The sequence below is a fragment of the Oncorhynchus nerka genome, linkage group LG14, assembly GCF_034236695.1.
Source record: "Oncorhynchus nerka isolate Pitt River linkage group LG14, Oner_Uvic_2.0, whole genome shotgun sequence".
In the NCBI taxonomy this organism is placed as follows: domain Eukaryota; kingdom Metazoa; phylum Chordata; class Actinopteri; order Salmoniformes; family Salmonidae; genus Oncorhynchus; species Oncorhynchus nerka.
The window spans coordinates 37,867,694-37,882,109 of NC_088409.1; the positions used below are offsets into that span (position 1 = coordinate 37,867,694).

Here is a 14,416-nt window from a genome sequence, read left to right on the forward strand (position 1 = left end):
CTAGCAGGGCAGAAATTTGACAAACTGACTTGTTGGAAAGGTGGCCTCCTATGACGGTGCCACGTTGAAAGTCTCTGAGCTCCTCAGTAAGGCCATTCTACTGCCAGTGTTTGTCTATGGAGATTGCATGGCGGTGTGCTCGATTTTATACACCTGTCAGCAACGGGTGTGGCTGAAATAGCCAAATCCAGGAGTGTCCACATACATTTGTATATATAGTATAAAGGCCACAAAGTCCACCTTCTTAACCTTTAAAATATCTGGGTTCTGCTCGTGAAAGGCAACCCCTGCAGTCTGCATTGAAGCCCTATGCACCACCATGAAATCTTCAGGAGCACAATTCGAACCCTCAACCCTTTTAACAGCCGCTGCATATGAAATACTCTGGACAGCCCTGACTTTGGCCACCTCATTCTCTTTCACCCTTTTCAGGCAATTGTTGGTCAATTTAGTAATACAATTGTAGGCAGAAGTTGGTACAGAGTCCTGTATATAATATACATTTTGCAGAACCTGGGGAGAGCTAAGACATCCTGTAACTCATATAGCCTCCCCAGTCTTCCTTGTGTGACTTTCCCTGGCAACAACATTTTAATAAATCTAACCTCCCCCTGACAGCAGCAACCGTCTTGTCAGCAATTAAAAGCTCAAAAGTGGGTTTGACCGAAACTTGACCTTTCATCACAAGTTTTGGGTCATAACAAGGTGAATGAGTCTAAGCATCTTCTGACAGGTGGCCGTTTTCAACAGGCCTGTGGCAGCCTTGTGTTCTCAGAAAACATTTAAAACCAGTCGTATTCTCAAAACCTCAGATAGCCAGGTGGGGCCCAGACAGGAGGAGTATGAACTATAAGGGCACAAGGTGAGACCCAGATGCAGACACGGGAGGCAGATGGTTTGAGTCTTTGATATTTATTATAACCAAAAGGAGTAGGCAAGAGAATGGTCGTGGAGAGGCAAAAAGTCAAAACCAGTTCAGAGTCCAGGAGGTACAGTGTGGCAGGCAGGCTCGAGGTCGGGGCAGGCAGAATGGTCAGGCAGGTGGGTAAAGTCCAGAAAACAGGCAAGGGTCAAAACCGGGAGGACTAGTAAAAGAGAATAGAAAAGGAAGGCGCACAGGAAAAACACTCTGGTTGACTTGGAACATTCAAGACAAACTGGCACAGAGACAGGAAACACAGGGATAAAAACACAAGGGATAACAAGCTAAACCTGGAGCGGGTGGAGACAATAACAAGGACAGGTGAAACTGATCAGGGTTTGACAACGAACATAAGCGGTTTCCACCTTCTGATAGTGTCTGAAGGGCACAACACTCAAAACAGGGGTTAACACACAGAGGTCTCCTGAAGAGGAGACCTTACAGTTTATCATAAAACAATGAACCCTTTAAAAGGTATAAGGCCTTGGTTTAAGCCCTTCACATTCCAAAGACATGGCTCCATGATTCCCACCACAATTGCAACTTGTCACATTTTTATCACTTTTAAAACACAACATGATCTTCTCCACAACTTGGACATATTGGTTTCTCCCTTCTACAAATACTTGAAACACGTCCAAAAGCTTTACAGTGATCATTGGTCTTGGGATAAATGCTTTGACTCTGTAGTTTAATTACCCCAACTGCTCTTGAGGAGCGAGAGACTCCATATCAAAAACAAAAGAACCGATAGGCTCTTCACTTTTTCATAATTCACCACACAATTTATCCAACGTGCATCAATTACTCCAGGAATATTTTTAATCTGTTCAACATCGACTTCCCTCGAGACGGCAGATATTACCCCCTTGAGGGATGCCCTTTTCCGAAGAGACACACACGACACGTCAAACTTCTCAAAACGGGTGAGACGCAACACATATTCCTTCTGATCCTCAGAAGTACAAAAAATCTAAACAAGCCTGCCTCTCGTGATCCTCACAGACTTTGTAACGACTGTTGTCCAGAGAAGGAGAAGACCAAGGTGCAGCGTGGTAAGTATTCATAATACCTTTTAATCAATACGAATACTTGAACAAAAAATGATAAAACGACAAACGAACAGTTCTGCAAGGTGCAATAAACTAAAGAGAAAACAACTACCCACAACCCATAGTGGGAAAACAGGCTGCCTAAGTATGGTTCTCAATCAGAGACAACGATTGACAGCTGCCTTTGATTGGGAACCATACCAGGCCGAACACCTAGAAATATATCACACAGAACAAAACATAGAATGCCCAACCCAGCTCACGCCCTGACCAAACTAAAATAGAGACATAAAAAAGGAACTAAGGTCAGGACGTGACAGACTTAACTTTACCCAGAACTCTCTCCACCAGTTCGGATATCTCAAATGGATTCTTCAAGATTGGTAATTCAATCAGCTGCTCCTCATTAACTTCAAGCACAATATGCAACATGAAAATATTGAACATATCATGACAAACAACACCCACTTGTGGTGTAATATAGGCCTGTGGTTGAAGCAGCACTAGTCATCTGTGTAATTTAAGAAGTTGTCACATACATTGATCCTTTTTCATGTCCTAAAAAGGTCCATATAGCATAAACGATTGATTTTGTATTTCCACTCATTCAATTTGCAAAGAAAGGAATCTGTGAAAATCTAACCCTAAACGTTGTTTCAACCAGTCAAATCACATTCGTATGTATTCCTCAGAGATCCTAGAAGGTAACCAGACTTCACTATATCATTAGGTGTGTAGTATATCCTATAGGACACCAAATTTGATCAGAGAGCGATGCCTTCATGGCACGCCGATGACGCGGGTGGTCTTCACTTGATCGACTCTAACTTTGTCAAATATTCACTAATCGTGGTCAAACAAAGCTAGCTAGATAGCCAATGAGCTGAGCTTTACGGGAGCATCCGGAAACCCTGTATCTGTCGCAAAATGTACCTGCTAACCTTGTGCGACAGCATGCCTTTACCTTTTGGACAAAAATTATAAGAATATTCAGAGTTATGAAGTTATGAAAACTGGTTGTTTTACAAATGTTGAACTTATAATATGGCTTAATACTGGAAAAGCTCAATCAAAGTCCAAGTATACAGATTTGACGATATTCTTGTAGAAAAATGTAATATGAATGCAAATGTCTCCTTCACGATTTGCCCAAATGTACCTGGGTGACACACTAAATGTCATGTAGTTTGCTCATACTTCAAGTTATCTGTCTGACACTTTGCATATACACTGCTACCATCTTGTGTACACCATCGGAATTACAAGCAGAGTGATGGCTGGAACTGGGACGTTTCTGTTGCATTTCAAAGATGGTGTATTTTTTTCTAACAGATCTACTGGGTTATATTCTCCTACATTCAATTCACATTTCCACAAAATGCAAAGTGTTTCCTTTCAAATGGTACCAAGAATATGCATATCCTTTCTTCAGGGCCGAGCTACAGGCAGTTAGATTTGGATATGTCATTTTAGGCGAAAATTGAAAAAAAGGGAGCTATCCCTAAGATTGATTAATGTAGCTCAGTTATGAGGAGTGTGTGAGTGTGTGTACATGCTTACAAACCTGTGTGCAAGCATGCCTCCATGCATGTATGTCAAGATTCTGGTGATGTAAAGCTGTTTTTTTAAATTAGCTGCAAACACTGGAGTATAACATTTTATTTGCACGTTGAATGACTGTTAATGAAACCAACACACAAGTTAGCATCTGTGTAATATACTCAGCATATAGGAAAATGAAAGTTTTAGACACCGTTCGCATTACTGGCAAGTATTTCTTTACATACTGTAGTTTAACTCCATGTTTATGGACAGAGGATACCTTGAAATAATCATTTGTACCAATCCACGATCAGTCATTATTACAGTTTGTTTTCATTACGTTTCGTATTTTATTCCAAATTAGTTCATAAGGATATATCAACAAAGGAAATAGCTACACTGAAGGTCAAAGTTGGGGAGACGAGGTGAAGTAAGCCCCATTTATACCTTGTTCTAACTTGCGTCCTTTGTCCTGATCTTGTCCACATTCTGATTGTGCCCACATTTTTAGACAGGTGTTAACAATCAAAAGACACATTGTGATCTGATTGTGATCTTATTGTGTCTGGACATCTTACAAGTGTAGACAGATCTGGACAGAGAAACCATTTAAATCATCATTATTCCGGCCTCTAAAATCAGTGACAGGTGGCTGATTACATCAATATGTGTCTTACAGTAAATATATATATAAATATTATAGCTGTGAAATGATTTGCATAAAGGAAGGGACCAGGAACTCTGGTCACAATGCAGACACAGTGGACAGATAAAAGACTAATTGTAATACCATGTGTAGACACACATCTGGAAATGTGGGCACAATCAGAATGTAGACTAGATCAGGACAAAGGACCCACGTTAGCACCAGGTATAAATGGGGATATAGACAGTCAAAATGGTGGGGGTTCTAATTGCAGGAGTTTGCTGCCAAAAGAAAAACAAGGCAGCTCATGTGTATTGCAACACACATTTCTGCCTTCCCCTTGCCTTGTCGACACAGAGCTGCAGTCTTACTTAAGTATTTTCACCTTGGCTTCACTGTGATTACTGTCCTCCCAGTTTCCCACAGTCAATTTTACAGACTGCACTGCAGTAAATGTTACACAGTGTGATGTAAAGCCATTGCTGCTTACAGCTCCCCATGTCTCCACTGAGTAGGCCTACAGCACAGGTGTCAAACTCATTCCACGGAGGGCTGAGTGTCTGTGGGTTTTCGCTCCTCCCTTGTACTTCATTGAATTATGACTATGAATTATGGTCACTAATTAGTAAGGAACTCCCCACAACGTGTTGTCTAGGGAAAAACAAAAACCTGCAGACACTCTAGGCCCTCCATGGAATGAGTTTGACACCCCTTGCCTACAGGGTACAATGATGACAGAGCATAACAGTCATATAGCCAAATCCTCACAGGGTGTGATAGGTGTTATGATGGGTTCACTAATCGGTCAAATACTGTGACATCTCTCATTATGAGGAATGAAGCATTAAAAGGAATTGGAGATATTAGTGATCCAAATAAAATGACAAAGAAAGAAGGTGCAAAGAAAGAGTTAGAAAGAGGAGACGGGAGAACGAAGGAGATTGAGGAAATAAGGGACTGTAAAGAAAGAGTTAGAAAGAGGAGACAGGGGAGAACGAAGGAGATTGAGGAAATAAGGGACTGTAAAGAAAGAGTTAGAAAGAGGAGACAGGGGAGAACGAAGGAGATTGAGGAAATAAGGGACTGTAAAGAAAGAGTTAGAAAGAGGAGACAGGGGAGAACGAAGGAGATTGAGGAAATAAGGGACTGTAAAGAGAGAGCTAGAAAGAAAGAAGCAAAGGAGGGTGAAAGAGAGTGAGAGAGCGAGAGAAAAAGAGGAGGAAGAGAGGATGGAGCTTAGTTAGTGACAGTGGAGGAGTGGGGTTTTGCCCACCTGTGTCTCTTCCTTCTGGTCAAAGCCAGAAGGACGAGGGGTAGCCAGAAGCTAGCAGTAGCCACCCCACTGCCATGTCCTGCTCTGAACCCAATCACCACTTACATTGTTCCAAACAGTGCACCTGGGCTCTGCAGTCTCCACACACACACACACACACACACACACACACACACACACACACACACACACACACACACACACAGAGTATCACCAACAACATACAGGAGCTTCAACCTGTGAGGCTATTCACTATACAACATTGTTGCCTTCAAGATATAAAGTACCGTTCTTTTATACAATATATTCTTGAAATTAGCCAAATGAAAGAGAACAAAAATACATGAAGGGCTCGATTCAATCCGTATCGCTCAAGATCATCGCTATTAAAATGTGAAGGCAATGTTCCAAGTTCGAGAAGACTGAATTCACGGTAAACGCTGCATATGTCAGCTCAATAGACAATTACGTTTCCATTTCAAGCGTTCTAGAGTGCAGAACTGGTGATTCGGATTGAATCGAGCCGTAAAAGATGAGCATGTCGGCATTAGCCAAAATAGTGGAACATACTGTGTAAGCCTTTTGGAAACCATACAGCAAAACATGACCCTTTACAACTCTTCATGTCAAAACCATTTTTCACAATAATATCAGTGACTTTCAAAGAACATCTTCTGGCACTACAAGCTGCTAACTAGCATGTGTTATTACCTGGTTATTACAGTACTAAGACTAACCTGCTGCAGTGATATTTCAGGTATTCGCTTATACTGTGGTGAATGCTTTTTCAATGCCACAGTATGAGAAGTTGTCATATTTCTTGTGATGACATGTATCCATGTAATAATGTTGTGGTTGTATTATTACATTCATATTTTCAGTCCGAATTAGTTCTAAAAATGGACTCAAAATAAATATTTTTGCAGTGAAATTACATTTGTCTTTACAACATAGCATTAATTGGTTTGAAACCTTGCTGGTTTTAATTTTAGATACAGAGCTCGTCATCAAATATGGTAATGCCATTAAACGACAATAGTTAGGCTCCAAAACATTCAAGAATTTTTTCAACAAATATTTATTGGGAAGAAAATTCTAGCTGTCCTATTTGGTCCTACCTGTAGAGAAACTGCAACAGAGTAGGGTTGCATGAGGTTTTCTCAGTTTAAGAGATAATTAAAATCTCACTATCAATACAAGCAATACTTCTGTTTCCTTAGTACATTTGATTTGATGATATTTCTGTTTAATTCAGACATGCGATGAATTGAAGTACAATATTGGCAAGGGGAGGATTTTGAAGTCTGACAATTCGTTTTTTTTTATAGCATTTGCATGTATCCTCCCGTCGCCTAAACTTCATACAACATGGCCAGACAATAATTCATAACAGCCTTGAATGTGTGATCATGGTCACATTCTGGTTAACAAACAACTTTTTCATTTTCATTACTCTTAACCTAATGCTGAGACTGAGTGTCTCTATAATTCTGTAGTGGTGTGGGTTATATATGTGTATGTTTATCTGTATGCATGTTTGTTACTTTAATTCGATTCTGTAGTTGAACCTTAACCACTGTAAAGTCCACTGTACAAGTCCCACCAGGAATGTTGTTCATTTTCTGTTGGTATTATTCACAAGAGAAAGTATGGCATGAGGAAAAGCCACTCTCTCAGCAAGAAGTCTCTCTCTTCCCCTCCTCCACCTCCCCCTATACACACAAGTAGAACTATAATGCATTAGGCGGTGGGAGGAGCTAATATTCACTGAGGTTGTGCCACTTTGAGATCTGCCGACGGGGGTTTTCACAGACCTCCCGCCAGTGGGTGGCGCCAGAGGGACAGGGGCTGTGCAGGCCGAGGGGCAGACACCCCACCACCTCGTTCTTAGTGGTACGGTCAAAGTCGACCACCACAAACTCCACAGAGATCTCAGGGAGCAGCTCGGGGGGCACGTCGTAGATGAAGGACTCGTTGAAGACGGGGTTTAACGTGCACCTCTTCACGTGCGTCTTTTTCTTGGCGATGCGCTTGCGTCCGTAGAACACATTGACTTTCACATATGGGTCTAAGGGAGAGAAGGAGATTTGGGAATATTGTCATATGTAAAGGGAACATCTACACAAGCTCTGCCTTTTTGAATTGTCCACAGGCACACACAGACAAACTCAGTGGTTGAACTCACTTCCAGACAGGCCAGAGATGTCCATCTTGGGCAGGTGTTTGGCCTTCAGCACCACCACACTGAGGCGGTGGGAGACAGGCTGGTAGGACAGAGACACCAACAGTTCCCCACGGCTCTCGCACTGCAGGAAGAGACAGACACATAGAGGATTTAACTATTGACTCATTCAAAAGGAACAATTATCAAACCCACCTACTCAGCCTTTAAGATACAATGCAGCAATCAAACAGCCATAATCGTATAGTCATATATTAAAAGAGTAATGGGGCACCAATTGCCAGGACAATACAACTCAGCAGTCTTTGGAATGATCTATTTGCCAACCTTGTTCTACATGCACAATTATAAACTGGGTGGTTCAAAGCCCTGAATGCTGATTGGCTGTATGACAAAACATTTATTTTTACTGCTCTAATTGCATTGTTAACCAGTTTATAATAGCAACAAGGCACCTCTGGGGCTTGTGGTATATGGCCAATATACCACAGCTAAGGGCTGTATCCAGGCACTCCACATTGCGTCTTGCTAAGAGCAGCCCTTAGCCGTGGTATATTGGCCATATACCACACCCACTCTGGCCTTATTGCTTAAATATACCATACATATCTGTGTGTGGAAACAGACTAGTGTGATTATTTGAGTGTTTCTGTGAGAAACATCACAATGTATACAGTATAGCGGTTTGTATAATCTAGGTGTTCTGCATAGTAAGAGCAAGGAAATTAAACAATGAATCAGATAAACTGTGGGACAAATCTGTCATATCTGGCCTTTACACTGTATATCCATATAAATGTACATCAGATCTTGGTACTGTATATATTAATACAGATGGCAGTAGGTAGACATGATGTATGATGCTACAGACCAGCACGCACGCACATGTACTTTCTCATATTCACTGACTTGCAATTGTTTTCATATTATTCCAACCCATTACTAAAAGGGCATTTTCTAATCTAATGACTATAAAATGACGATTTGCTGAGAAAAATCCATAGGTGAGTGTCCTGGTGATTTGTATGCTTATAATGGATTATTGTTTCGAAGACATTGACATTGCTTTGATGAAGGTTGTTTGACCAAAAGCTTAGCCACACAAATTTACCCTGACACCACTACAGTGAGCCAAAGTTCTCTTCTCATTCTAGTGTAGTTTTAATACACCTGCAACTTGGTATCCTAGTCAGGTATGAGGTTGATTCCCATGCATGGTGTATCGACTTCCCCCGTGCTACTGCAATAGGTTGCCCTCCACACTGAGTACTGAGGAACACTACCCGTTTTTACGATCAGACATTTTCTTCAACGAGGAAGTAATAACCCCTGCAATGCATCCATGCAAAACATATCCAGCCCTTCTTATATTGACCAGCAGATGGGTTATACACAATGGCCACACAGGGAGGACTAGTGCCACAGGTACATGTGGGAACAAAAACCATAACAAGTCCGTGGCAAGTCAGAGTTGGGTACACACTCACATGTGTGGCTGTGATGATAAAGGGAGCCTGATGGATGGCTGGCTGCATTGAGAGATTACATGGAGGCGTTGTTTCTGTCTCCTCAGTCTGGCTGCAGTTAAGACTTGAATGGGGGCCGAATCAAGAGACACATTGACCTTCCTGTCAGACAATCTCCTCTGTGTACTGCACTGCGCTCAATTCCATGTGTGTGTGGGTGTGTGTACTGTATGTGTGAGCCAGCCCCTACCTCCAATAATGATTGTAATGTCAGAATTGTTTGTTCATGCTTTGAAACGTGTGTAGGTTGCCCCCCTCCTCCTCCTCACCTGCATGTTCCTCTTGCTGATTTGCTGGGTGATGTGCACCCGCCCCGTGCTGGGTTCCAACTCTGTCAGTGGGACCACCACCTCCCCTATGACATCATCGCGGGCAAAGCGGTCAAAGCTGAGCACCAGGAAGTGCAGCGTGAGCTCGGGCAGCGAGCTGTAGGCCACCCCGTAGAACGTGAACGTCTCGTCAAACACCGGCTCCAGCGTCTTCCTCAGGACCCTGGTCTTCACCCGGTGCTTCTTCTCAGGGAGTATGGTCATCTTCACGTAAGGGTCAGAGCTGTTCCCTTGTTCGTCTACTGCAGGCAGGCCATGGGCTCCAACGATGGTCACCACCAAGGCCTTCTTAGGGAAGTTGTAGTCTAAAGCCAGGCTGAGGGAGCCCAGGCTGGTTTCAGGCTCTGATTCTGGGTCGGAGGACGCGGGGGTGAAAGGTGAAACAGTCTTGCTGCTGTTCTCGCTACTGGTAGCTGAGCTATCCAGGCAGCAGTAGTCGGCCCTGACGGGCAGTGCCCGCTCCATCCTGGGCTGGCCAGCAGGGGGAACCAGGTGGCTCATCTGGAGATGGGTAGGAGCATCCAGGATGTTGTTCTCAGCATCCACCAGGACCATCCCGCGGCCGCCACCCCTCTCTCTGTCTCTCTCCCCCTGCCACCCAGCACGCCTGGCCACCCGTACTATCCTCTTGCTGCTGCTGAGGGACTCTGGGTAGATACTGATGCCCTTCAGCATGTGGATGAACTTGTAGGGCGGGTCTTCAGCAGAGTCACAGTACTGATCACCATGGAGCTTGTATCGGCCCGTCACCCGGAGGTGTCGACGCTGGCAGAAGGACCACAGGAGAACCAGGATCACCACGGCAACCACCAGAGCCGCTGCACCGATAAAACCGGCCAGCACCGGTGACATGTCTGAAAGAGAGGGGAACATAGAATGAGTTAACACCTTTGCACAGTCTAGACTGGGATATGTTTGCAATGTCTGGTGTAGGATATATTCATACTGGAGTCTCTAAATAAAGTAGATAGTCAAACTGTCAGTTGCATTTAGTTCAGCCAGGAACTGGAACTGACTCAGATTAAAGAAAATTAAACTCTTTCAGCTGCACCAAGTGATGCAGTACTGAACATCAAATAGGATATCATGTAACTGCCTTTCAGTGGCTCATTATTGTCAGGTAGGCTAAATAATGTAAGTCGTGTGACTACACCACCCAGGGTGACTCCACTCCACTGTGACTCAACACTGTGACTGTGCCATACAGCAGTAGTGACTTCACAGAGCACGAGGCACGGTGTGAGTGGGAAAGACATGAGCAATATGGACGTCATTCAACCAGGTGTCACCAGGTTGCTTAAATGTCAGCCCCCCACACCACACAAACACACACACATACACACACACACACACAGACTAGGGTGTGTATTGTCTGTCTCAATGTGTCTGGGAGGTATAGCCCCATACCCTGTTTCTGTGTGTGTGTCTCTCCGTGTGTGTATGTGCGAAGGGTGGGGGTCTAAGTGTCTGTGCACATGCAGGTACGCATGCATCTATGTGTGACTGTGTGTGCGAGCCCCCACCCACTCATTTGTTGCTGGTGGTGAGTGAGAGACTGTGACTATGTGCTGTGCGCACATGGTAAGGCTGACTGTGCTGATCCCAGCTATAATGGGACTCAGTGGACAGAGCCTGCTGCAGTGGGGCGGGCGGGCCGGGAGAGGACCCTTTGTTTGGCCAAGCCCCTGAAAAGAGACGCATTGTTGCCTTTCCCCCCCCCCCGTAAACTTGTCAGTCTATACACTACATGTGCATGAGCATGAACATATGTTAAGCACGCAGGCAAACATGTATGCACACACACACGTGCACGCAGGCAAACATGTATGCACACACACACGTGCACACACACACACACTATCTTTCCCCCTCTTTACCTCAGCTTTCTAACTATATTTATATTACGTCTGTTTTTCTCTATCTCTCTCCCGTTTCCATTTTCATCTGTCTTTGTCTGTCTCTCCTCTCCCTCCTTCAACTGTCTGTCTTTCAACAAAATACCTTGCCCTTCCTTCCTATTGTTTTTCATTGGCATTCTGGGTAGGGATACCAGGAGGATGATGTCAGATTTTGGAAGGAGCTTAATGCCAGCTGAGCCCGTTGCCCTGGAAACATACCCCAGAGGGATTTCAGTAGTGAGCTCTCAAATCTACCGCTTCAGTGGGTCCAAGCATTGTCCACAAAATGTGTAAAGTAATAGCATATAGCATATAATAATAACATAACCAGACACAATGCCAATCTCCTCAGTTCTGTTTTTTTTCTGTGGGTAACTTTAAAGAGCATTTTGTCTGTGGGTCCCATCTCTATGCCTTCTGCATAACCCATCTCAGATCCTTCATCAAGAAAAAGAGCTCAGGTTGATTTGCAAGGAATTATGCAATTCTATCTAACCATAGATTACAGATCAGACCACACTACTGTATAGGTAGTTTTCCATTCCAAATATGAACAACACACACATGCCAAGTTCTCCCCTAGTAAGTGGTTCCTTCCAAGGTGCACTGAGCAAAGAGATGTCTCGGTAGGACGCTAGATACTCTAGTGCGTGAGGTATTGTGAGTGTAGAGTGACACACACAGCGTTTGATTTGATTTGAGCCATTTCCAGTGCCTGACCCTGCCACTTTGTTTGATAAACTGAGTCATGGGGCTGGGGAAATGTAACCACTGTTCATAGACAGAGCTATGCATGCAAAGATTGACAGACATTTTGATTGTTCTTTTCAAAACTCAAATGACAATAAATAGATACATAACTGACTGAAATTGCTTTAATGATTGGGTTATTATACTATATACCAGTGTGGCAGTTGTACTAAACTTGAAGGCAAAAAGGTTCTTAAAGAATCAATGTGCATCCTTAACTAAAATGACAATTGAACAGGTAAAGAGATATGCTTAGATAATGTTTTCAGAAAAAAAAATACAGTTTTGACATAGAATTAGTCATAATGATTATGGCTCTGATTGCAGGAAAAAGCTGTTTCGTGTGTTTGAAGAATGCAAAATTCTCCATCTTCTGACAAACTGCCTGTCTTTCTTTCTACCTGGCACCGGTTGGCACGGCATAAACCCCATCATCCGCTGAGTGCTGAGTGACCATGGAGCACTGAGAGACAATCTGTCTGCATTGGCAACATGTCTTATTGTATGCTGCCTGTGAGCATAAGATTCAGTTGATTTGCAGAACTCAGATTGTGATGTGGACCAGATGTGTCTTAATCCTGATGAGTGACCCAGATTAGATCACTGGCTGTAATCTGGGTTTCTGGAGTCTGTTGGGCTGAATTGCAGATATCCAACTCCAGTACTCTCTTGTTTCTTTGCTACCATGAAATGTTCTGCTGCATCCAGCAGGCTCAGGGCCAACATTATGTTTGCAATAACACATCTCTAACACTCAAGCCTTGATTGCACAACTGTTAATCTTTGAGCCTGTTTGAGACAAAAGGCCAACTGCTTGTTGTAATGAGGTTCTTCAAGGTTTAATCTTAAATCAACCAAGAAATGTGAGTGCATTTCTTTTAAAAAGCCTCCTCTTCTGCATGGAAATTAATCATCTCCAATAGGTTACAGGCCCCATTCCTGAGACAGTGTTAATATGCATTTGGTTTATATTTCCTTTGTTTTTAGGGTTTAGAACAATCCGTTTTGTTTCTGCACTTGGGTTGTCCTATTCTTCTATTCCTATTCCTATATAATATCCATAACCCTCCCCATTCCCCATCACATATTCATGTCACTTGCTGAGAGGGTCTGGCACTTTTTGGGTCACCAACACCCCCTGCCTTCAGAGCACTACACTTCTTATTGTGGCAATGTGGCATTAAACTACTGTTCATGGATCTTAATTTTAAGCTCGAGGTCTGATCAAATGAAAATATGTCCATTTGGCCAAGCTCCTAGTTCCGGGATGCGTGCTTTCACAAAAACAAAGGAACGGGGGCTGGCGATGCTTATGCTGGAATAGACATCACGTCATCCTACCCACCCCATCGTACGCGCACATTGAAGACCACAGGAGAAGTGACAATGTTGCGAATGGGCCGCAGTACTCAATATATTTTTGATAGAATAGGACTACAATTATTATGTTGTTGACAAAATTATTCACTAATTGAAAACAAATACTTTCATAATAGCAGATACTGTAATAGGCTCCCACTGAGCACACACTGGTTGAATCAACCTTTTTCCACGTCATTTCAATTAAATGAAGTTGAACCAACTTGGAATAGACGTTGACGTCTGTGCCTAGTGATGCTACTATCTCTGTTGAATGGGCCTGTGTAATCAGTTTCGTTCAATTTCCAAATTACATTCGACGTTATTTACATTAACATAGGCCATGGTAATAAGTAGATGTCAAATTTACATTTGGCAATCTTTGATGAATGCAATAAACTTAATCATGTTATTTGGGTGTGTTCAATCTCATATGGCTTTATTTCTAAAACGACTGGGCATTATTTTAACATTTCACGCAATGTAAATATAAGACATCATATAACGTTAACATCTGACGACACAATAAACAAAATGCCAAATAAATCCGAAAAAGGCCTGCTACTTACCATATGCAGGTCGTAAATCTGTAATCTCAGCCATTTTGAGAATTAACGCAGGATGCTTTTACTGGCCGCCCAGATAAAAAGGGTAAATGAACGAATATAAAGCTGATTTGTCCCTATTTTATATCCATAGAGAATGAGTAACGATACTTCAACCAAATATTCCAGAAAATGAGCTCACAGGTTAATAAATAATGATTGTCTTGCTCTTTTCAAATGGTCTATTCGCTCTCTATACACCAAACTCAACGATGCTATTATTTATCAGATGCTGAGGCTGCGTGGGGCTCGAGACTGGTACTCACGGACTCGCAGGAGGTTTTAGACCCGCCCCCGTGTGGCGTCAGAATGTCATTTTTTCATGTATGAAA

The 14,416-nt window shown here is 42.9% G+C and overlaps 1 protein-coding gene across 1 annotated transcript; it reads right to left on the minus strand.

Moving 5' to 3' along the window:
- Positions 1 to 3,618: 3,618 nt before the first annotated feature.
- Positions 3,619 to 14,327, minus strand: LOC115140978 (synaptotagmin-11-like). Its single transcript, XM_029679518.2, has 4 exons — positions 14,049 to 14,327; positions 9,413 to 10,326; positions 7,621 to 7,741; positions 3,619 to 7,503 (listed from the first exon to the last, which is right to left on the minus strand). The coding sequence occupies exons 1-4, from the start codon at positions 14,080 to 14,082 to the stop codon at positions 7,193 to 7,195; spliced, it is 1,380 nt and encodes a 459-aa protein (XP_029535378.1). The 5' UTR covers positions 14,083 to 14,327; the 3' UTR covers positions 3,619 to 7,192.
- Positions 14,328 to 14,416: the final 89 nt, after the last annotated feature.

Bases quoted from the DNA above. Each gene is read 5' to 3' on its own strand.
- LOC115140978 (XM_029679518.2), bottom strand. From the start codon at position 14,082: ATGGCTGAGATTACAGATTTACGACCTGCATATG. The intron at 10,327-14,048 runs GTAAGTAGCAGG...CCTCTCTTTCAG, and splicing joins AGATTTACGACCTGCATATG to ACATGTCACCGGTGCTGGCC. The intron at 7,742-9,412 runs GTGAGGAGGAGG...CTCTTCCTGCAG, and splicing joins TCAGCAAGAGGAACATGCAG to TGCGAGAGCCGTGGGGAACT.